This window comes from Haliaeetus albicilla, chromosome 19 (assembly GCF_947461875.1).
Source record: "Haliaeetus albicilla chromosome 19, bHalAlb1.1, whole genome shotgun sequence".
Taxonomy (NCBI): Eukaryota; Metazoa; Chordata; class Aves; order Accipitriformes; family Accipitridae; genus Haliaeetus; species Haliaeetus albicilla.
The window spans coordinates 623922-647033 of NC_091501.1; the positions used below are offsets into that span (position 1 = coordinate 623922).

Here is a 23112-nt window from a genome sequence, read left to right on the forward strand (position 1 = left end):
GAGAGGCCGCGCAGGTCCTGGCAGGGAGGTACAGACGCCAAGAAGAGGGCCACGGGCCGCGACGCGGGTCTCCCCCGGGCGGGGGGAAGATTAACGGTGAAGCGACTCCGCGGAGAGAGCTTTCCCGGCAGCCCTCCGCCCCACCGCGCTCCGGCGTTCCCCCGTTCGGGGCGGTGCTTTGTCAGGCGCCGTCCTCACCCCAGCCAGGACCGGGGGCGGCGGGGAGCGCGGGTCGGAGGTGAGGGAGCGCGGCGGCAGGCGGGTGTCGCCTCGCCATGGCCAAGCACCACCCGGACCTCATCTTCTGCCGCAAGCAGGCGGGCGTGGGTGAGTCCCTGGTGGGGGGTTCACCCCCTCACCCTCTCTCCGCTGCGGGGCGGGGGGGGGGGGCGAGGCGCGTGTGCCGTTAGCGGCCGGGAGGCGCGCGCGGCCGTTAGGCCTGGCGGGGGGAGGGGCGGCCGCCTGGCTCCTCCCTCCTTCCCTGTTTTATTTGTCTTGTATTTTGACGTTCTGCCGTGTTTTATGGGTTCTTTCCTCCGCGGTGGGAGAGGAAGCTCTGTGAGGAAGGCCCCGGGTGCTTCCCCCGGGGGTCCGCCCTGACGTGCGGGCGCTCCTGGGCCCGCTCCCAGCAGAGCTGCATGGCGCTGGGACGGGCCTGGCAGCGGCCTCCTCTTCCTCAAGGGCTGGGGAGGCTGATGGTCGTGCACAGAAAAGTACGATTTTGAGGTACTTTACTCCTATTGCGTTGGCCGTGCCGGTGCGGCCAGGAGAATAAGCTGAAGGCTTCAGCCAGCACTGGGAGCACCTTCCTGGCTGCGAGATAAAATTACCTTCCGGGTCATACCTGTACACAGATAATGAGCTTTTATTCTTGCCGCTTGGGTCAGAATTTGCCCTGCTAAGTCTTAAAGAAGTCTTGTACAAGATTAGAAGTCGAGCTCTTTCTTCAGATTTTTTTCACTCCTTGGAAAAGCAAATTTAACGTGCGATTTTCTGAAAGAAATGTGAACAAAATATTCAGCTGCACTGTCCATAGGAAGCTTCTTTTTAGAAGAGTTAATGCAGCTAACAGTCTACTGTGTTGAAAATTTGTTTCCAGCCTGATGAATCCCTTGACCCTCAAACTTCAATTGAATCACTCTTTAGTCTTTCTGAACGTGGACATCCTGTCTTTAGAACTTGATATTTATGGTGTTTACCCAAGTTACTAACATTGTTGTGAGTTTCCTAGACAAGTGGCAAGACTTCTAAGATACATTTAACTACCTTTGTGTTCTGAAGTGAGGAAGGTATTTGGGCTGCCTTAAATCAAATAAACACTTGATTTTTTAAATTTTTTTTTTTTTTGTCTCATTAAAACCAGTGTAAAAGCTGTGCCAAGACTCGTATATAGGATTTTGTTCAGTCAGGTACCTAGGCTACATTTGAAATGGAATAATGAACGTAGATTTTCTTACTGTCGATGGGTGTCATTGCGCATCCACAGTGCATCTAAACTTTGATGGTGGTAAATGTCTCCAGGAGGATATGTATTGTTTATCATAAATATGCTTGTGTTTAGGCTCAAACTGTTTCTGTGGTTTACTTTTCTTTTTTTAAAGACTGCTCACTGCAGAAGATAATTACTTGACATTCAAGCTTGTAGTTACTTATATTTTTCTTCTGCTTCTGCCTCAAACAATTTTTTTTTTCTTCTTCTTCCAGCAATCGGAAGACTTTGCGAGAAATGTAAGTATAGCTTCTACATATAGTTGCTTGAGAACATGGTGTTGTGGGTAGAGCCATACAGTTTGGATTTGGGGATTGGATTCTATTTCACTTTAACCACGAACTTGATGTCACTCTTTGAGATGGGAACAGTTACTTGTGTGTTGCAAGTGTAAATTGATGAACATTTACAAAGTTACACGCTTAGATTGTCACCAAATGCAGGCTGTTCTAGAGAGTACGCTGCCAGCATTTTCAGTAGCTGAGGCTACAGTGACTTCATGTTTCCTTGTAATCTGTAATACAAAATGATCAGCCTGATCATTTCAAAGCAGGGAAAAGAGAATGCATTTTTGGAATCTGACTTCACACCTTGAGAAAGGTTCCCTTCAGCATCTAGGAGAATAGGAAATGCAGGGAACATCTAGAGTTAGAGCAGAAATACCCCTACAGAATCAAATGCCAGGGCTCAACTGTACAAGGGAAGAAAGAGTGTGATCTGTCATTAGATCGTTGTAGGTGAACAGAACAAATAAGATGACTGGTTCCTGACTCAAAAATAGTATGAAAATAAGCATAGTGGGGAGAAGCACAGTCTGAAGCAACAAGATTGTTTTCAAGAGCACTCAGCAGTGAAACAGATTCCCATTGGTAGTAGTTGAGGGCTGTCATGCTGGAGATTTAAGAGCAGGTTAGATGAGCTGTTTGTGGGAGTCAGGATTAGATGCCTTGGGAACTGGTAATAGGATATCAAGCCTTTCATCCCTAGGTCAGTGTTTTGGATAAGGTCCAGCACAGCAGAGACTGTCAATGGCATCTGATGGCTCCTTGCCTGTATGATGCGAGTACTTGAATTTCACTCAGTTCCTTGTGAGAAAGGAAGAGCAACTTTTGTGAAATTGCTGTTTATGCCAGTTTGCCCTTTCTTTGGCCTTCTCACAGATGAAGGATTAAAGGGACCACGAGTACAATCTCTTATCTCATCTCTTTGAGGATAGTAACTCCAGACTTCTGTTGATGTGGCACTGTGGGAGAAGCTTACACTGCTGCTTCTGTGTAGGTGAGGACACTAGTCCTGTCAGTCCAGCATTTTTTTCACAAGTGAAAAATTCCAAGAAATGTTCTGGAGTAAAAGTAATGGCACGATCTAAGCAGGTGTTGGCAAATCACAGAAGAAGTGACTTTGGGTTTCTTCTCTGATTGTGAATGAATGAATGAATAAATAAAAAACCTCAAATATTGCAGGCTACTGACCCTTGTTCCTCTCAAGTCTGTGTGCAAATACAAAGTTGCACTCTGTGCCTGCAAGATAAATTTCTGCAGTTCAATTGTCTTGTCTTTGAGTATACAGGCAAGTTCTTTGACTAGGAAGCTTTTCCTCTTCAGTGTGGGGGTGGAGAGAAGGATGTTCTGTAACCAAAGGCTCTGCTGTACTTGCAGGTGATGGCAAATGCGTGATCTGTGACTCCTATGTGCGGCCCTGCACTCTTGTGCGCATATGTGATGAGTGTAACTACGGCTCCTACCAAGGGCGCTGTGTGATCTGCGGGGGTCCAGGAGTGTCTGATGCCTACTACTGCAAGGAGTGTACCATCCAGGAAAAAGATGTATGTTGTCATCCAGTCTCCTGTTGAATTGGTTATGTCTTTATTTAGTAGCCGTGCTTACCTTTAAGGGGCTTGGAGCTACTGAAATTAGTGTTGAGACATGGGACGCTTGGGTTCCTCTACCAATATTGGCACTGGTTTTCATTACCTCGTACCTTCTTCCCCTGGTGGTAGTTCCCCGTGTTTGCAAAGCATTTTGAGATATTGTAGCATTTTGAGGTACTGTAACTCTCTTCATCCCAAAGGATCTTTGACTGCTTTGCACTGTACACTCATGGTTCGCTTCTTCCGCATGCTGCAAGTTACCACTTTAAGTTGTTATCTTACTAGATCTCTCCGCCTGGGTTTTATGAGGGTCAGAGATATTCCAGACACTGCAGAGGCAGTGGTAGCAGCAGCTCCTCACTAGAAGTCCACTATCAGCCACTGACCAAGGGCATGTACGGTACTGTAAGGCCTATGGAATCACCACCTGTGTTTTCCTTTGGATTACAACATAAAGTTAGATCTTAGTATCCAGTGTCTGCACTAGTAATTGTGTTTTACAAGGTTAAATTTTCTTACACAATTTCAGTGGGGTACAATTTTTTTTTATTTTTTTTTTAAATTCTGTTCTGGAACGGCCTATACTGTAGACATCTCTTTTTCTGCTAACGCTTTTTGGTGTAATGATCCTGTATTTCTATAGTCAGCGCTATAATCTTTTTATAATCTTCTTGTGCTGAAAGATAGCCGCTGTGCATGTGAAATGAGGCAGCTGTTCACCCCCTGTAAGGTATTTGTTAATATCCAACATGATTAGTGCAGGACATGAAGAACTGCAAATCAAGTGGTAGAAAGACCTCGGGGAGAAGCAAGAGCATGATGCTTGCAGTTGCAATATCCCCAGAATACAGACCTGATAGCTGTTAGAGTGTCCGTTAAAGGTTGTTTGGGCTTTGGTGCTTTGCAAATGCCATCTCTGGCACACCCTAATGACAGTGAAGAACATGCTGAGAGAATGGTTCAGATTGATTTAGAGGCACATACTCAGCTGAGTGAGTTACTGGTTTAATTGTCTGCAGTGCCTACGTTTTCTCTAGAGGCCTGCAGCTAAATTCAGGACAGGGGCAGGTCCTCATCTGAATTTAGTCATTACATCTGAAAGGACCATAATCTTTCTTAGTATCTAAATATGGATATAAGTGCTGTGATGGTGGTGCTGCCTCCTACTTTAGAAATGCTGTGAGAAACAGTAGTTTTGTTCACTTGCCTTTGGAACCAAGACACCTGGCTTGGTAAGTCACGAGTAAATAGGCTTGGTTTTATTTTTACCAATTCATATTGAATACCAACAGGTATTTTTCATAACCCAAGATCACCTATGGCTTATCATGTCTGGTTCAAGTGCGAATAGCCAGCTGCTCTGCAAGGAAGGGTTGTAGAAAACATACAGCTGGAGGAACAGGAGGATGACAAGTCAGAACTGAGGTATTCTGAGAGCTGGGTGAAGGCTGCTGTGGGTGAAGACAGTTGTTCTGTACCAGCAAACTCAAATGTTAGGGATTATTGCAGATGTGAAGTTGCAGTTCTGAAACAGCAGATTTGACATGACCGACTTGCAGGACTGAAAAGTGCTGGCACAGGTATAGGGTGCCTGGAACAAGAAAAGTTAAGTGTGCTGCCTGCAACAACTATGGTAGCTGGTGCTGATGTGAATAAGAAAAGCAGATGGACAGAGCTCTGTACCTGAAGCTCTAACACTCCAAGGTTTCAGTCACAGCACTTCCATCGTCCTCAGAGAAAGACTGGAAAAGATCATGAAGCAAGAAAGCAAATACTGAAATGGAGGGAGGAGGTGGAATGCTGTTGGGCAAGAGGCAAAGGGCCTGGTTACTCTTGGTTCATTTGTTCTGATGGAGAGAGGAATGAGGTTTTGTTTCACCCCACTTCAATCTGTGGGTAAGGGCCAAAATCCCACCTTGTCACCCTGGACAGCTCCGAGTTGCAAAAAGTAATCTTTTCTTGGGGACAGGAGTGTGCTCATGTGCTTCCTGCCTAGGAGGAGGTGGAAGAATGAACAGAGCCCTGCAGTAATGCTGTCAAGATTGTCACAGACTCCCTGGATCGTGGGAGGCAAGGCTTGGAAGAGTCCTACTATTGAGGTTCAAAATCAAATAAGGAGACAGTAGCTAGAGATGGGTTGTGGCAGGTGTATGGGGGAGGGATGATTTCTTTCCCCCCCCTCCTGTTATTTCTACCATGCAGACCCTCCCCACTGGCTTGCATCTCCTGCACCAGAGCGGGTATCGGTGCGGCAGCTTGGGTGCAGTTTCTACAGTGGCTGACATCTGCCCAGAGGCTTTCTAAATCTAATCCACTCGGGCTTACACAACAGCCAAGGACATGTGTTCCTCTGCTTGCATGTGTTTCTCACAGCTGCTGTTGCCAGCCACAACATTTTGCCCTCAAGAGTTATGCAGATGCTGGGCTTAGGTGGCCCATGGACAAATGTTCCCTGGTACACCAAGAGGTGCATCTCTGGTTTGTCTTTGCAACCACACCTCTGAGGTGGGTCTCCCCACTCCCCTTCTTGCTTTTTGTGTGGCTTTTTTCTCACTGTCCACTGGAATTTAGGTAAAAGAACTTATCCGTGTAGCTGCTGTGAATAGCTGTCCTCTCCCAAGATGACCATACAGCCTCTGCAGTCATCAATCCAGGATGCAGGAAATCTGAGATTCAGTTCTGCCATCACAGCTGAGAGGGGTCCCTAAACACGAGAATGGCTTGGTGACATCTAAAGCAACAAGACTCTTTTTGGCTAAGGAGGGGAAAGGTTGTTCCTCTGGGCCCTCTAAATCGTCCATATTCAAATTTACAAAGAATCCAGTCTTGAGGCATTGAGCATCCTTTTCATTAAACTGCTGATGTTATACGAGCTGTTTCCCGTCTTCACCCCGAGGAAGAGAATGTCCTAGAGTAATGTTAAAAAGGCATCCATCCTCTTCTCTGTTCCAGTGTCTTGCTGGTAGTAACCAGAATTGGAGGGCAGTTTGTTTGCACAGGCGTTGAGAATGTGTGTTGAGGACAGGGTGAGGACCGTGGGAACTGACAACCTACTAGAACTGTCTGTGTAAGCAATAATGTTGTTCTGTTTGCCCATCTCCTAACTTACATCCTCTTTCCTTCTTACAGAGAGATGGTTGCCCTAAAATCGTCAACCTGGGCAGTTCCAAGACAGATCTCTTCTACGAAAGGAAAAAGTATGGCTTCAAGAAGAGGTGATCCTATCCGTATGTGGCTACGCCTCCTGTCAGGTTGGCAAGAGGGTCTTGGAACATCTCTGGACTTTACTATTACTGGAAACCGGTTGATTATTTTTTTCTAAAGCAGTACAAATTCAGTAGTATACTTGGGGTTGGAGAAGTAACGGACTGAGTGGGGACTGAAACCTGATCAGAACTGACTATCAGAAAGAGCAAATGAGGATTACTGTCTCTTGCCTTTTCAGAAGCTCTGCTAGTAGCTGCCTATAGTAGCTCGCTATAAAAATCTTGGTGGGCAAGTATTTACACGTGGAGGAGACCAGCTCAGTAAAAAGCAAGTGCCATTTCTGGTGTGGGGAAACACCTTGTGGTTGTTCTTACCAGGCCTCCTCTCAACTGCGTGAAATTGCCGCACGCATCAGTATTGAGGAACAGAACACCGATCCCATATGTCCACTCCCCCCCTCCCTTCCTCCAGTATATTTCCATGCTGCCCTGTTTTGTAAGGAACCTGCTCATGGCTGGTGCCTTCCTAGGGAGAGCACAGCTGTTCCATGTTTTCTTTGACAGATTAATCCAAGGCCTTTTCTTGTAACCATTTCTGTAGGATCCATACCAATAAAGCTTCTTCTTTTGGTTTTTTTTGTGTAACAAGGGTTTCTCTCCAGTTCATTCTGTGCTTAGCCTCTCTGGAGCTTTCTGGGGACACGCAGGATTAGCCCAGCTAGAACTGCACAATGGGTTATCTGGTTTCTGACAGTGTCTGCTTATGGCCGTGTGACCTTGCTGCAAGGAGCTTCAGGGAATGGCTATTGCTTTTGTCTGCCTGTGATCCCAGCCACTGATCATTTTGTCCCATAGCGTGAGGATCGCTGAGCTTGTAACCCTTATCCTAGCTAATACGGCTGTGGATGTTGTTTCACCATGCAAACATCCAATCCCTTTCTAAAACCTACTAAGCTATTTGACTCGCTATCCTGTTCTTGTGAATAAGTTAAAGCCTTCCCTGCTGTAACTGGAAACCAACTATTGTGTTCTAGGCTATTAGCCGTATGCATGCTGAAAACCAGAGGCTGCTTGTTTGTCAAATACCAGTAGAGGCTAAAAGCAGTCTGTTGGCTCAGCAGAGATCTGGGAACAGGCGCCTTTATGCAGAGGCAGAACTGAGTTCCCTGCTAGTACGTGCACTCCTCAGATGGTTAAAGTAGGGTCCTAGCTCAGCGTGCCTTGCAGTCCTAAAAGTCTTCATAGTCTGAGCAGAGTGTGTGCTACAATAACGGGATTCTCTTTGCGCAGTCTTGGGGTGCAGAGCCTGTTTTATGCTCCTTCCAGGAATTCTGTTGTTCCCCTGAGGTTACGACTGATTCCTCTAACTCCTCTCTGGCTTAAACGCCTCTTCTACCTGCTCCAGCCATTTAGGTGTTTTGGATAAGAGTGAAAACAAGCAGACGAGTTGTGATCACCCTTCCCTTAAAAGTCATTTCTTCCTGTTGCAGCTGGCTGTAGCTATGACTGGTCCTACAGCCAGCCATCTCAGCTGCTTCTCCCCCCCCCAACTATTAATTCTGTCAGGTTTCTCTTCCAAGCTTTTTGCAGTCCTGAGAGTATCTGTATGTCTTCTTCCCTGCACCATGGTTCCCTTACACAGCTTCTGGTTAATTTTTACCAATGTGGATGCTATTTGCCAAGATGTTCAGAGCAAACTGGTTCTTTGGTTCCCAGAAACCCAGTCTCTCAAAGGAATTCTACCTGAATAAGCAGCTGCCTCTTGTTCCTGACTGGGAAGCCCATGTCAGAGCCAGTATCAGCCATGTTAAATTCTGTATTTCCTTAAAAGCAGGGCAGGGCATGACATGCAGATTTTTTTGTACCTGGAACTTTATCACTTCAACCAGCATTTATCACTTGCTCTCAGTCAGGCCACACAAATTATCGCACTAGGAGTGCAGAAAGTTTATATGTACTTTTTTCTTTCCTGGAAGTTTCTAAGATAACAAAAGTTGTTCAGTGAAGGTAGAGGGAAATGAAGTTTGAATTACTTCTTTTGTCTCGGAGTTATTGGCCCTGGTGCAGGGACCCCTAGAAGATCTAATTTTAGAGCAGCCCTTGTTCCCGATCATTTAGCAAAGGAGCGGCCAGGCAGGGGTTGCTGTAGAGATACGAGTGTCCCCATCCCTTCCCCCACCCCCAAAAACGGCTGAGCATACTTACTTTCTTGGCACTCACGGTGCCCTCACTCTGACTGCTGGGTATATCGGTCTGCATTCTGGCAGCAATGAGAGTTAAGCTGCCATTTCTAGTTGTTCTGAGTCACTGGGCAGGTGGAGAGAGGGAGGGACAGGCTTTTTCCCCTTTGCCTTGTTTGCTCAGACAGCTCTGGGGAGAATGCCAAATGCTGCTGGTGCTCAGATCAGTTCAGTGCCGCTGCCTTTCTGGCACTTTCAGAGCACGGACGGGACATTGCCCTGAAGCTGCTAATTCAGACAAGGGTAATGGATACAGCTGGGTAGCCTAGAAAAACTCAGCCTTGCTTGTGTGGTAACGATTTCTGTTCACCAGCAAACGAAACCCAGGCGGGGCCCCTGGAAAAGTATTTCTTCCTAAACAGATTTTAAAGTACTTGTCCGGTAGAAGGAGATTTCCTGGCAGTACTGGAGACCAGAGCACATGCTAAAAGGGCGAGCTTCCCTGCAGGGGGGAATGAGACAAGACGTGTCCTGCCACTGTGCGCCTGCCAAGCTCTGGAAAGGCTTCGTCAGACCTTGGAGTCTTAAGCAGCCTGATTGAGGGGCTCCCTGGCTGCCAGCTGTGAAGCACTTGCATGACAACGGCAAGGAAGGGTGGAAGGGACGGCTGTGTCTCTGTGGCAGCTGAACCCCCGGGGTGCTGCCTGCAAATCCTAATTACATGGAACTAAATGTCTCTTCCTGCCATTACTTTTCTAGGTAGGGTTATCGCTTTTTTTTTTTCTTTTTTAGTCAAAAGGAGATTATGTAATAAGTAAAAAAATCCCTTTATTTCAAATATTTACATTGCGGGGGGGGGAACATGGGACCTCTTGGCCTATTAAGTAATTAGCTGCTTTGTTGCCAGTACTAACAAGGCATCGCTGCGTTTTGAAATGTCGATGTTCTCTGTTACACACCTCTTCAGAGCAACTGCCAGCCACAGCTACAACCGAGCTCAGCAAATAGCTCTGTAAGACACCTCTGGTCCTTTGAATCATCTATACCTTGTCTTGACAAAGCCCTTAACCCCGAAGCATCACCTTTCTTTAAAAACAAACAGAAGGTAGGCAAAGGCCTCGAGCCTGCCTGTGAGCTTTCCCTGTGGGAGTTGCATAGACAAAGTCCTGCTTCTGAAACTGTATCTGCGCAGGAGCTATTATTTTCTCATTACAGGGATCAGCTGGAGATGTTGTTTGCCTGTTTCAGTAGCAGGAAAAACATTTTTCATTTCCTTGGGGTTGTCATGGGACTTGAACATAAAGAGGATTCGGGGTATGGCGGTGTTAATTATGCCCAATTGTAACCTGACTGCCCTTCCTTGGCATTAAATAACCCAGCAAAATGAGCTCTGTCCTGGCAGCCTGGCGATTCCTTCCCTCCCCGCCCGCACGTGATTTGGTAGCTTTCCTTTGACGTAATAGCCAAATGGCTGAGAATGCGTGAGCGGATACTGTGACAGAATTCCTCTGCCTGCATGTGTACTGGGGCGACGCGATAATTAAAGGAGCATGGTCAAGGCACAAGTATTTTAAAGAGCCCTAATGTGTAACACCCTCTTAGTAACACCTTATTAAAACAACAATAGAATTTTAGACATTTCATTGCCTTTTTTTCTTAATGATGCTAAAAATAGTGCAGTCATTTTCATTTCCTGATCTCTGGCTGACAGCGTGATTTTGTTTCCAGCAAAGCAAAGGAGTATTAGGAAAAAAAAAGGGTTCTTTTGTAACCAAATTCCTTTCAAACTAGGAGTGATGAAAATAAGGCTGCTCATAATAGCTCTCATAAATCTTCCCCTTCTCTTCCTCCCTCTTCCACTGCAGAAAAAATAACACCAACTTCAAAAGTTGTTGGGTTTTGTTTTTTTTAATCAGTGGGAAAATGAGCAAGGGTGGCTGCTGTAGCACTGTGGCTAGGGAGGAGAGCATTAACAAATTTCTCAAGGCATGGTGTTGGCTAGCTTCGAAAGAAGTCCTCTTCAGTGGCAAAGGCAGCACCAGAGGTAAAGGGTTCCTAAGTGAGGGACGACAAACCAAACCCAGAAAGATGCTGAGGATCTTTGTGGAAACGGGGCAAGAGAGGAACTTGGTATTTTTGCACTTGGGGGATGGTTGCTATGGAGAATAATTTAACCAGAGGGACATGGAGCAGCTCAGGAAGCGTCTGTGGTCTTTGTCCCTTTTGGAAATGGGCGATAAACATTCAAATGTAACTCTGTATTATTGAGAAGATCCGATTCCAAGATGGAATGTGACCCTGCGATGAGATTTTTTTCTTGGGAATTCTTCAGAACCAAGACAAACAGGACATTTCACAGGCCAGGCAAGCTACCCCTGCTGCAACAGGGACTGCAGTAGCGCTTTGGTCACCGAGACCGGTTCTCCCTCCCTGGTCTGTGCATGTAGACTCCAAGGAAGATACCTGACACGTGGCTGGGAGAGCCTGGAAACACTGTTCTTGGCGTCCTTTCCACTTGTTTGGAGCTTTACTCTCCTTGAAAGCTGCCTTACGTGTGGATGGCAAGAGCCCTTTGTGAGTAGTGTCTGTCCGAGGTGACGGCCTTGGACCGTAAGACCTGTGGCCTGCGGGTGCCCAGAGAGGTTTTCTTCATTTTGCTCAGAACTAGTAATTGGTCTGGTTTAAAATACAAACCGCGGAGCTGTGCGCGCTGGCAACTGCTGCCCTTCAAACACCTACAGTGAGAAATCCGCTTCTGGGTGTGGGGCTGCTTTCGGGGATGACTTGTTACCGTGCCCGGCTATCCCCACCTATCCCAAAGCAAACCCACTGGGTTTTTCTCCGCAGTTGAGTTTTATTCTCAGAATAAAAAGCTGCGTGGCGCTAGGCGAGCACCTTCACCTTGCTAGCGGGCAGCTGAGGCTCGGCCTTTGCGGGTGCAGGTGCCCGCCATCCGCCCGTCACCCAGGGAGGCGGCCGGGCAGCCCCGGGGACCGTCATCTCCACAAGCCGTCCTTCCCCAGGGCGGCATGCAACCCCCGCCTGGCATCGGCCGCGGCGCCGGCTTGTGTAACGGCTCTCCTGGCCGCTACGGCGGGCGAGCCCGGCCCGGACGGAGCTCTCGAACACCCCGGGCGGCGGGACTGGGACCGGGACCGGGACCGGGACCGGGGCGGCCAAGGCGGGGCAGGCCGCGGGGCCTCACCCCCGGCGACTACAACTCCCGGCAGACCCCGCGCCGCGCCGGGCACCGCCCCCTCTGCGCACACCCCCTTCGGCTCACTGGCTGAGGCAGCGCACCAATCCGAAGGCGACGCCGGGCCCGGCCAGCCAATGGGAAGGCTGTTGCTAACACGCCGCAGTTATTTTTAGCACGGCCGCCGCTCGCGCACCTTGCGGGCGCCTCGTCTCCGCCGCTGCCGGGCCGGCCTTCCGCTGAAGGCGCAGAAGCGTAAGAAGACAAAGTAGTCCACGGGTTGTGCGCCGCGAGGCGGGGGAGCGGCGGGGCTGAGGCGGCCTCGGGGCGCTGGGGCCCGGGGCGGTGGTTGTGCCTTGCGCCAGCCCTCCCCGGGTGACACCGGCAGGCCGCGCTTGGGCTGGCTCCGTTGTCCCCTGAGGGAATGCGCCCGCCAGCCCGGGGGTCCCTGGGGGTTTGCAGTGAGGGAAGGAGCCGGGCTCGCCTGTTCCCCTCACGCCCTTCTGGGCGCCTCACCCCCAAAACTCTCCCGCCCGCGCCCTCAGCGGGGCTTGGCGGTTCCAGCACGGGAGTTCTTGGGGACTTCGCCGGGGTCGTGCAGGGAGGTCGTCCCCTCGGGAGCCCCGACTCCCCAGGGTCCCCCGAGCCCCGGGGCCGGCCCTGCCGCCGAGCCGCGGTCCGATAGCACCGCACGCACACCCACCCTTCCCCGCTCCGGCACCCGTCCTTGGCCGAGGCGAGGAAAATGCCGGCCGGTTCCTTCCCTCCCCGCTCCCGTTCGATCACCTCGCTGGGCGGCCCCCCCCGTTCGTCCGTCCCCGTCGTCGTCCCCCCCTAGGCTAAGCCGCTTGGGGAAATCCTCAGGTCAATCCTCATCCCCGCTAAACCCCCGGCCCCTTCCTTCCCCTGGAGCTCAGAGCCGGGGCAGCCCCGGTGCCACACGGCTGCCAGCACCCCTCCGCTGCGGCTGCTGCACCGGGGGGGGCGGCAAGGGTCATCCACGTCCCCCTCCCCCCCTCCCCAGTCCCCGGGGCGCTGACGGGCGGCGGGGCCGGGCGGGCGGTGAGGGGAGGGGGAAGTAGTCCCGTCCCGTCCCGCCCTCCGCCGCCGCCTCACACTCTGGGCGGGAGCGCGGATCCCTGCGCGGGGTTGCTAAGGGTGAAAGTTTGCCGTGAGTTGGCTCACTTGGGGCCAGGGCGCGGGCGGCTCCGGGCCGGTGGGGCGAGGAGAAGGCAGCGGCGGCGGCGGCGACACCGGCACCCGCTACCCCCACACACACACAGACCTCCGGGCGTCCCAGCACCGCAGCTTTCTCCCCCGCCCCCCCTCCCCGGGCCCGCCCCGCGGAGGAACCGCACACGCCGGGGATAAGGCGAGGGAGGGGACGGAACGGGACGGGGCAGAGACCCGCACGCAGCGACCGGGCTCCGCCGGCAGCGCCCACGGCCCCCGACAGCCGCCGGCCCTGGAGCCGAGGACGAAGTAAGTGGGGCCGGAGGTGCTTAGCTTCCCCCCCCCCCTCAGCTTCTCGGGCCGGGTCCAGCCGGGCCCGCATCCCCTTTGTGGGCTCGGCCTGAGGGGGCTCATCGCCCCCCTCCCCGCCCGGGGGGAGGTTATTGATCCGCCCGTGGAGACACCGTGCGGCTGCCGGTCCCCGGGGGGGGGGGGGATTAGTGGGGCTTGAAGGGAAGGGGGGGTTGTGTGTGCGAAAGTCACTGGGTCGGTGACGCTCTGCGATGCCCCTTCACCGTTTTGTTCGGCGTCCGTGTGTCCCCCCCAGCCTGATGGGGGTACGGGGGCGGGGGGCGGCTCAGCCCCGCAAAGGGCAGGCTGCGCCCGGGGGCGGCGGCGGGCACCGGCGGGGGGGGGGGGGGGGGGGGGGACGACGGGACACGGACATGGCACACGGACGGACGAGGGGTGTCGCCGGGGTCTTTTCCCTTCCCGCACGGCGGATTCAGCCCCCGGGAGGGCGGGGGGAGAAGCCCGGCGACAACAAAGGCGCCGCTGGGGCTGGGCTGGGCTGCGCTGCACACCCACCCCCCACCCCCCCAGTCCTGCAGGCCTCGGCGGGCGTGTGGGGCCCGCAGCTCGCCCTTGGGGGGGGACGGGACACCTTTCCCCCCATCCGTCGAAGGGCTCTTCTGGGGACCTTGGTTGCCCCCCTCCGGGGGGCCGAGGACACGCGGGGCTCCTGGGCTCCGTGGGGCGGGGGGAGGCCGCCGTGGGGCGGGGACGCGGCTCCCTAACCGTCCCCGTCCGTCCCCCCCCCGTCCCTGCCGAGAGGGGGGAGAAGGGGGCGGCTGCCCGGCGGGCCGGGCCGCGGGGCGTGTTTCCCCCCCCGCCGGGGGGCAGCGGCAGGGCGCATGTGCCGTGGAAAATTTCGTGCCCTGCCCCGCCGAGGGGAGCGGAGCGGCGGGCCGGGCCGGCCGCGGGGCGCGGCGGGAGGCGTAGTCCGGGGGAGAAGTAGGTCGCGGGGCGGGGAGGGGGGGCCAGGACTACAACTCCCAGCGTGCCCCGCGGCAGCTGGAGCCGGGAAGGGGGGGAGGAGGGAAGGCTGTCCGGCCGGGTCACTAGAAATGGCCGCTCTCCCGGGGAGGGGGCGGCCGGGCACCTGCCTCGGGTGCGTGTCCGCGGGGCCTCGAGTGGGATTGGGAGCCCCTCCGCCGCCCGTGGGTGGGATTGCGGGGGGGGGGTTAGAAAGGGGGCCCTTGTTCCGGACGGGTGTGGCCTGCTGTGGGACCGCAGGCCGTCGTGGCAGCCGCCGTCTGAAGGGCGCCGGTGAGGCGGTTCCCGGGGGCCAGACCTCTCCCGGGGGCTCGGAGGGATACTCGCAAGGTCACCCGGAGTGTTTGCGTAGCGAGGAGGAGAGGGCATCGCTCCCATGTTTGCTCTCCTCTGATGCAAGTTGATGATTTGGCCTCTCTCCCTCAGCGCGTCGGTGTGCTGACGAACGGGGGGTCCGAGGGGGCTCCCGCTCGCCCTCCGCAGGGCAGAGGAACGGCCCTTTGTTCCCTGCCGGCACCTCGGCGCTCTGCCCCTGGTACAGCACGCCTTTGCTTTGGAAAGGCTGGCGATGTGGGCAAGCCTTTCTTCGTGGAGGACTTGTCAGAATACCTTTTACAGTTGGTATTCAGCTGTTTCTTGTCTTGGAGCAGTGCCGCTTTGGCTGGGTTGGTTTTTTTTCTTTTATTTTGTTACTGTGTTACCACATTTTGGTGCAGTAGGAAGTGATTGAGGGGGTCCTGCTGGAGCACGTCTTACTGTGTCAACAGCCTGAGAAGTCTGTGGCATCTCTGACTTTTTGTGCCTTCTGCAAGTATTGGCTATATGCAGCTACCTTGGCAGCTGTTGGTATTATTAGGCTAATTAACTTATCATTTTTCATAGTGGAGGTACAGATTATTCCCCTTTTAGGAAGGGGGAGTACTTAAGAAAAAAAGAGGCAATGATTTATAATTGTATCGCCTCGCTGTCTGCTGCAGAAGGGCAATGAGGATGTGGGCTCCTCAAAGTATATTGAGGCATTTGTGTTGCAAACAGGGTGGTAGCAAATTTTGGCCTTTGCTCCTTTCCCAATCTGTAATTTCTGATTTCTTAATAGATTTTGGGGTCTGGATTAGAATTTATCACATGAGATTAAAAGATTTACAAGCTGGCTGTTCTCTTCCCACTTAATTTGTGGGGATCCCAAGCTGTCCTCTCCCTCAGGTGCCTCAAAGGTGGAGGAGCAAGAAGGCTCTATGTAATCTCCCCTGGAAGTAGTATGGGCCATATAAGCTCTTGTTAACATTTAGGTGTGTGTTCTCAGGGGTTTGCTTTGTGCTGTTTTCTCTGGAAAGGGCTCCATCCATGCCAAGACTCTTGCCTTCTGAAAATGGCTTCTCCTTGCTGTTCTTCGAAAAACTGTGGTTGCTTATTTCTTTGGTGTTCTTATTTGAACTTGGTCAGGTCTTGGTGACCTACCAGAAGTTGTTACACTACAGTAATTCCTTAAAGCAGGTTTTAAAGGCAAGACTTCTTTCTTCCTTTTCCATCCCCTCATTCCTGTGGTTTTGTTTTTTTTCTTGTTGCTGAGTCAAACCTGAAGGGGATTCCTTCCAGAACTGACCACCTGCTTGGCAGACTTGAGGTATGGGATCTGCTTCTGGTTACCATAGTCCTCAAGTCAAGCCTCTCTGAACTCAGACTAGTACAGAAAAAGCAGAGAATCCGCACCACCTTTTTTTGTAATAAAGCTTTAAAATACTTGAGGGTTGCTTTAAAATTTAGTTAATCTTTCTTGTCCACTGAACTAGACCAAGCAAACAAGTCTGGTCAGTTTTTTCTTCCTCCTGACCTAGGCCAGCCTGGATACCTGGTTGAGCTGCTGGGATTCCCAGTTTTTCAGGGGAATGCTGACACCGTATGTTTGAACTCCATCCCCACCCCCAAATAATTGGCACAAGTCGTAAACATTGGCTTGCTTGAGTGCTGCGTGAGAACATCCCCGAAGCCCATTTTAGGAAGACAGTTGAACACGGTGTGTCTGTTTGAGCAAGGTGAGGGCAGCTGAAGGCAGAGTGGCCTCTGACTAAGCTGCCAATTAAAAACTGGATATTCTGCTTCCCCCTGGAGAGGCGTGGAGGCTGCTGGAAGTGTGCTTCCTCTTAAAATATCTGTGGGATTTGTTTTCTTTGGATGGGTGACAGAGCGCAGAGCTGACCTACCTGGGGGTTTTTTGTACCCAGAAGAATGTTGTTTGCAAATCTGCGTATAATGGGAGAGTTGAGTGTTGTGGTTTTGCACTGTGCTTTTGTGGGTTCTCTCCATTTCAGAAACTTCCTCACGAGGGAGGGAAGGATGGTTACTTCAGTCTTTGGCAAGCAATTTCAGTTTTTAAGTAGGTACCTGATCGTGGCAGGGAAGACATAAGCGATGTGAACTGTATTGGACAGGCTGTTGGCACGCCTGTCTTTTGTGACCCTGCGCATGTTTCCTGCCCCCCTTGCCCCCCCCCCCCAGCTGAATTAAAGTGGGATTTTAGGCTTGTAGCTAGACAGAGCCCCAACTGGGTACACTTAATAAGATATGTGCCTGCCAGTCAAGGGGATAGTAAACACAGGCTGGCAGCTGGTGCCTCAGCACCCTCCCTCACTCCTTCTCCTCCCTTCTGTGCTTGTGCCAGCAGGACACGGCACCCGGCACGACAACCCGGCCTTTCAGAGGAGAGGCTGGCCCTGCCGTCCTGAGCAGGAGCAGGTCTCCGCACAAGTCACGAGGCTGTTCGGGTGGTGTGCTTGTGTTCTGGAGAGGCTGGTGCAGGTGAGCTGTGCTGGAAGCAGTTGAGTGTCAGGGCAGAGAAGGGTGTGTTAGATGTGCTGAAATAGCTCTGCCAGAGCAGACGGTTGGCCTGCTGGGTTTCAGCAGCGGCACTTGGCAGCGAGGTGAGTATAATGTATGTACCTGTGTGCGGGTAGTAGCTAAACCCTTATTTCTTCTGTAGAGGAGCAGGGAGACTCCTCCCTACCAGCATCTCTCTGTTTTGAGGGACAGTAGATTTGGGGTGACTCTCCTAGAGAGCATCACTGTTTGTTAGTGTTTGTGCAGATTGCTTGTTCTGCTTTTGTTAACAAAGAAGCGCAGCTGTTTATCTTAACAGGTGGAGAGTTGTGTTCTCTCGTCTTCATCCATCCTTTTCTCTCTTTCCCTAGGTCTGTTTGGAGCCAAATCTTGTCTATGTGTGTGTCATTTTGTCTCTTTTAATACACTGCCCTGACTTGCTTGCTGCGAAGGGAGTATGCATCTGGAGATCAAAGTTGCTCTTAACTTCATCATCTCATACCTGTACAACAAGCTTCCTCGGAGGCGGGCAGACCTGTTTGGTGAGGAGCTAGAGCGCCTGCTGAAGAAGAAATATGAGGGTCACTGGTACCCGGAGAAGCCTCTGAAGGGATCTGGCTATCGCTGTGTTCATATAGGGGAGACAGTGGATCCAGTGGTGGAGCTGGCAGCCAAGCGGAGCGGGCTGGCCGTGGAGGATGTGCGTGCCAATGTGCCGGAAGAGCTGAGCGTCTGGATCGATCCTTTTGAGGTTTCCTACCAGATCGGTGAGAAGGGCTCTGTTAAGGTCCTCTACCTGGACGACAGCGAGGGCTGCAGCGCCGCGGAGCTGGACAAAGAAATCAAGAGCAGCTTCAACCCCGACGCCCAGGTATTTGTCCCCATCGGCAGCCAGGACAACTCGCTGTCCAACTCTCCGTCCCCCTCCTTCGGCCAGTCGCCTAGCCCCACCTTTATCCCTCGCTCTGCCCAGCCCATCACTTTCACCACTGCCACCTTTGCTGCCACAAAGTTTGGCTCTACCAAGATGAAGAAGGGTGGAGGAGCCGGAGGAGGGGGCAGCGGAGCTGGGGCTGGGCAGCAGCCAAGGATGGTCAGGTCTCCCACCACCAACCTGCTGAAGCACAAGGGCCTCTCCCTGTCTATGCACTCTCTGAACTTCGTCGGGAGCGCTGGGAGCCAAGCCCCGCAGTCGCAGCTCTCCCCCAACGCCAAGGAGTTCGTTTACAGCGGCGGGTCGCCGGGAGCCAGCAGTCTCTTCTTCGATGGTGTTGCCAGTGAGAGCCAGGCCAGCAGCATCCCGCCAGCATCGCAGTTCAACACCGGCACGGGTGGTACCTTTGATATGGCTCAGGTCTTTGGTGGCAGTACCAACAGCCTCTTTTTGGAGAAGTCTCCCTTCGTGGAAGGACTCAGCTACAACCTGAACGCCATGCAGTATCCCAGCCAGTCCTTCCAGCCTGTCGTCTTGGCCAACTGAACACAAGGAAGGAGAGTATTTTGGGAGGGGGGGAGGGCGGGGAGGGGGGAAAACAAGAACAAAACAAACAAACAAGAGGGAGAGAAAAGAAAAATAGAAATATACAGAAAATATTCAAATCTTATAAATATAGCTTCTTGGGAAAAGAGAGAGCCCAGTGTTGTTGCGCTGTGCTGGCAACGCTCCTGAAGCACTGACTTGTTTTTTAACTCAGTCTCTGTGCTTTTTTCCTACTCACTTTTTTACTCCTTAAATAAGTGTTGGGATTTTTTCGGTTTGTGTTCCCCCTTCCCCCAGCCCAGCCCAGGACTGGTGCAACCATAGGTCACGATGCTCCTGATTCCCTGCACCCCTCCCAGCGCTGGACACAGGGGCCTTCCACCTGGGTGTAGGGATGTCTTCTTTGTACCACCTCGCTGGAGGAGGGACGGGGAGAGGAAGAGTTGATGTCAGTGGAGATACACATGCTCTTGTTGCATGCTAGCCAGAAATGGGTGGGTGAGCTTGCTTTTTCTGTTACGGCTCTGCGTGTAGACGGAGAGCATCTACTGTGCCCACGGGTGTAGACCGATGTGCTGTTGTTGCTCCAGCCCGGGCTGGCGTCAGCTGTTCTGTCTGTGCTGAAAAGCACTAACTCTTCTCCTTGACTGCCTCCCAGCACGCAGCAGGGAGGGCAGAGCGTTACTGTGAAATGGCTTCTTCCTGCTCCCTTCCTCATCTGCACTTCCAGCCGCAGCTACAGGAGGACAGCACTTTAAACTGAGTGACTCTGGTTATTGTCCCCTTCCGCATGTGAGCGAGGGGACCTTTCCATGCCTTCTGGGGGCCGGCCGGTCCGGGTGACAGCCCTGTGGGGTAGAAACACCACCCGCTTGTCCCTGCAGCTGGGGGAGGTGGTGCTGAGCCAGGCAGCCCCACTTGGATCCTGCCCCCACTTCCCAGACGTTGTCCCCAGCAGCAGGGGCCAGCATCCACGTGGGGCGGCCTCTGAGGTCTGAGTTCTCATTCCCTGCTGTGAATTCATCTTCTTGCCTCGGAGAGAGAATTCCTTCTTTTTTAGTTAGCGAGGCAGCACTACTTTTGAGGAGGAGAAAGGGCTATGTTGTTGAAGCTGCTCTCTGGAGTGGTAGCGTAAGGGTTTGTGCTTTCAGCCAGGTATGTGCCTGACTAAGTCCCCTCCCCTGCCCATCTAGAGGAGCGGGAGGAGGTGGCTGATCTGGTGCAGAAGGGAAGCACCTAGTGTAAACTCATCATTCCAGCCAGATTCTGTTGGTCTGGATGGCAGCAGGCTTAGAGCAGAGTGGGGGGACGGGCGCTCTGACGGCGAGCAGCCATCCCGGGGTGTGAATGTGCAGTGCCTCCCTGCTGCAGGGCCTGGATCTGGGAATGCCCCTGCAGCTTTCCCCAGGACGACGTGCTGCAGTCGGGCTGTAGTGGCTTTTCAGTAGGTCGCTTCTGTGTCAGGGACTCCAAAACCCACCTTCACAGAAGCCGAAGGAGGGCTGGTTCTTGCCAGGCAGGGTGGAGGCTCTCTAGGTGGGAAGGAGGTCTCCTTGGAGGCTGTTGTGGGAGTATGGAAGCGTGTGAAGAGGAGAGAGATGGAGATGATGAGACTCCAGTCTTTGAAGTTCTCAGTTTAAAAGAAAAATAAGATTTTTTTGCTGCCTCCCAAACTTGAGGTTTGGTTTTCTTTTTATGATGTCTCTGGAGCACCCTCTGAAACCCACTTCTCCTGTATCTGTTGAACCAATGTGCTCTTTCAAGACATCCCTGTTTCAGGGGAGATGGGCTTGAATTTGTGCTTTTCCCGCTCCCTTCCCTCAAGCTGAGACAAAGGCACTCCAGCCCTCTCGTAGTTGTGTTGCCAATGAGCCTTTGTAGAGGTAACGGGCTGCCCCAGGGAGACTGCCACTGCCTGGAGCTCTTTGAGGAGAGTTTTCAGCGCACCCTTCCCCTTGCTGGGTGATGGGGAGGCATGGTCCCGACCTCGCACCCAGCGTGGGTTCCTGAGCAGGCTGCTTGCCATCGAGCTATGACCAACGTGGTGGGTGGATGAGGAGAGCGGAGCCTGGCTAGCTTCCCCCAAACCGGCACCCACAGCCTCAGCCCTGCAGGTTTCCAGAGTAGGACAAGTTGCTGAGGAACAGCTGAGCTGTTGGGTTTCCCTGTTTTCTTTGGTTTTTTTGAACTCCCCCACTTACAGACGTTACCACTGCCACCCCGTCCTTCTCCCCAGGAGTGTGCTGCTGAGTGCCAGCCACTTGCCACACTGGACTTAGGGGTGCTTAGCCCCAGATGGTGGGACCTGGTCCAGTTGCCCCCCACTGTCCCCGCATCTGGCAAAGCCACCTGTGAGCCGCTGCTGCGGGACAGCGTGCTCTCCTCCGGCACGGGGAGGGAGGGGAGAGGTGGGGATGCCCCCTGGCCACCCGCTTGTGTGTGTGAAGCTTTGATGCCGCTTTGCCCTGCCACACGTATTATACCTGCTTTAAAAATAGTGGTGTGAGTGGAAGGAGGAAAAGAGGAGGGACCAACCTCTTTGTAGCTTAAAAGGAAAAAAGCGTGCTTCAGAAACGTTCCTCCAGTGTCAGGCAGCAATGGAAACTAATGGCCTTTTCGGGTCTTTTCTAGTCTTGGATGTAGGCGTTCAGCTTCAATTTTATTTTTTAAAAACCTGCACTAATTTACCTGGTTTCTTAGGAAGAGAAGAGAGAATTTTTTTTTTAACTTTTATTTTTTATGGGTTTGTGTTCTTTTTGTTGATGTCCGTTTGTATTGAATAATTTGCTACATTTGTAAAATGTAAGAGGTATATATAATATATGTATATTTCTAACGTAAAAAAAAAACTGTAATTTTTTTCTTTTCAAGATTTTTTCTTAAGAGGAGAGAAAAAAATATTTTTTCAGGAAAAAAACTTTAAAAAAAAAAAGTGGTGAAGATTCCTTTCTCCCCACTCAGCCTCCCTCCTTTCCCTCCTGCCCCTCTCTGAGGAGTGAATCGACAGTTGCCTTGTGGGAGAGAATGAGTGAAAGAGGACAGAAGTCTGTATGTCTCCGAGCAGAGGGTTTCCGTGTGTGCTCTGCTTGGGTTTCTTTCTGAGAAGGGGGCTACTGAGCAGGGGAACTTGGGGGTTGCTGTCTTTTTTTTCTTTTTCTTTTTCTTTTTTTTCTTTAGCGAAGGAGGAATACAATCAGAGTTTTGTATTCAGAATGTTGTGCAATATTTTGGAACGGGACATTGGTGTGTCTAGAGATTTAGTTAAAAACAAAAAAACAAAAAGGTTGATCAAATCTGTACAGTTTCTATTGTTCCAGATTTTTTTAAGTTTGTATTAAAAGCATGATATAATAACCGGTTGTTGTGTGGTGTGTGCTCAGTGGGGAGAGAACAACTCTGCCATGCCTGTTCCTGGGCAAGGAGGGATGCGGCCACCTTCCCTGCCAGCCTTTGGACGAACCGGCGCTTGGTGTCTTCTACTCGCAGGCAGGCTCACTGGTTTGCGATGTGCTCGGCGGAGGTTTCGTTGCGTGAGGAGTAGCCCGGCGATGCCCAGGCTTGTGCAACACGGTGAGGGCAGCTGTCTCCCTGACCTCTGGCTCTGCCAAGAATAGCAGTGGCATAGGAAAAAGCAGCCGTGTGCCTGGCCTTCCCGGGTCCTGCTGTGATTCAGCTCCCTGGGGAGGGGGGAGCGGGATGCTTTGCCTTTGGTGTGTGGTGCCTTGGGGCCCTTCAGTCAATCAGCAGAGTTCTTAAAATGCCCTAAAAGCTTCTGCTGTGGCTTCTGCTGTGGCTCATCAGGGCTATCACCTGCGGGGCCAGGCTGGGATCTGTCTGGTGTCATCGCATGGGGTAGATGAAGCCTTCCCAGGCGGTGGTTTCTGGATTGATCTTTGGCTTTATTTCCTGTCTGTGCCCCTCGCTGGGGCTGCAAACCAGTTTGGGTTTATTCTGTGGAATCTGGGGTACTTGCTAAGCAAAGGAAGCCTCAAGGTGCATGTGCAGGCTGTGCCCTCCCTGCTGTGAATGTTGATCCAAGGTGACTTCTCAGAGCAGGGTGGGCTTGAGGCTGGATATGAGAACAAGCAGTGATGGTGAAAGTCTGATTTTTCTCTTTCTGACCCCTCATTGCTCAGCTTTAATGAGAATTTCTGTCAGAGGGAACTGCTCCTTTTTAGCAAAATGAGACAATGTGACCCCTCTGTCCTGAGGAAGATGCTGAAATGCCTGTCCCACCCCACGTGTGCTGGATGGCTGCATGACCCAGCTTCCCCAGCTCCTCCATGCTCCTGCTGCCTCCTGCTCAAGGGGCTGCTTGCAGCTCCCCGTGCTGCCTCCTTAAAAAGCTGTTGAAGGGAGCTGCTCTGGA

General features: G+C 52.2%; 2 protein-coding genes across 5 annotated transcripts; both read left to right on the top strand.

Moving 5' to 3' along the window:
* Positions 1-73: 73 nt before the first annotated feature.
* On the top strand, positions 74-7213 carry PHF5A (PHD finger protein 5A). Of its 2 annotated transcripts, XM_069807118.1 has the most exons (5): positions 106-327; positions 1705-1728; positions 2650-2767; positions 3148-3314; positions 6489-7213. In XM_069807118.1, the coding sequence occupies exons 3-5, from the start codon at positions 2725-2727 to the stop codon at positions 6576-6578; spliced, it is 300 nt and encodes a 99-aa protein (XP_069663219.1). In that variant the 5' UTR covers positions 106-327; positions 1705-1728; positions 2650-2724; the 3' UTR covers positions 6579-7213. The 2 variants fall into 2 exon arrangements, with proteins under 2 accessions (XP_069663218.1, XP_069663219.1); XM_069807117.1 differs by lacking the exon at positions 2650-2767 and having other exon boundaries at positions 74-327.
* Positions 7214-13075: 5862 nt separating this feature from the next.
* Positions 13076-22097, top strand: TOB2 (transducer of ERBB2, 2). 3 transcript variants are annotated; one of them, XM_069807112.1, is made up of 2 exons: positions 13076-13423; positions 17635-22097. In XM_069807112.1, exon 2 carries the CDS (start codon positions 17721-17723, stop codon positions 18741-18743), a length of 1023 nt encoding a protein of 340 aa, XP_069663213.1. In that variant the 5' UTR covers positions 13076-13423; positions 17635-17720; the 3' UTR covers positions 18744-22097. The 3 variants fall into 3 exon arrangements, with proteins under 3 accessions (XP_069663213.1, XP_069663215.1, XP_069663214.1); XM_069807114.1 differs by lacking the exon at positions 13076-13423 and adding an exon at positions 14547-14564; XM_069807113.1 differs by lacking the exon at positions 13076-13423 and adding an exon at positions 14649-17245.
* Positions 22098-23112: the final 1015 nt, after the last annotated feature.

Bases quoted from the DNA above. Each gene is read 5' to 3' on its own strand.
- PHF5A (XM_069807117.1), top strand. From the start codon at position 276: ATGGCCAAGCACCACCCGGACCTCATCTTCTGCCGCAAGCAGGCGGGC. The intron at 328-1,704 runs GTGAGTCCCTGG...TTCTTCTTCCAG, and splicing joins CCGCAAGCAGGCGGGCGTGG to CAATCGGAAGACTTTGCGAG. The intron at 1,729-3,147 runs GTAAGTATAGCT...CTGTACTTGCAG, and splicing joins CGGAAGACTTTGCGAGAAAT to GTGATGGCAAATGCGTGATC.
- TOB2 (XM_069807112.1), top strand. From the start codon at position 17,721: ATGCATCTGGAGATCAAAGTTGCTCTTAACTTCATCATCTCATACCTG.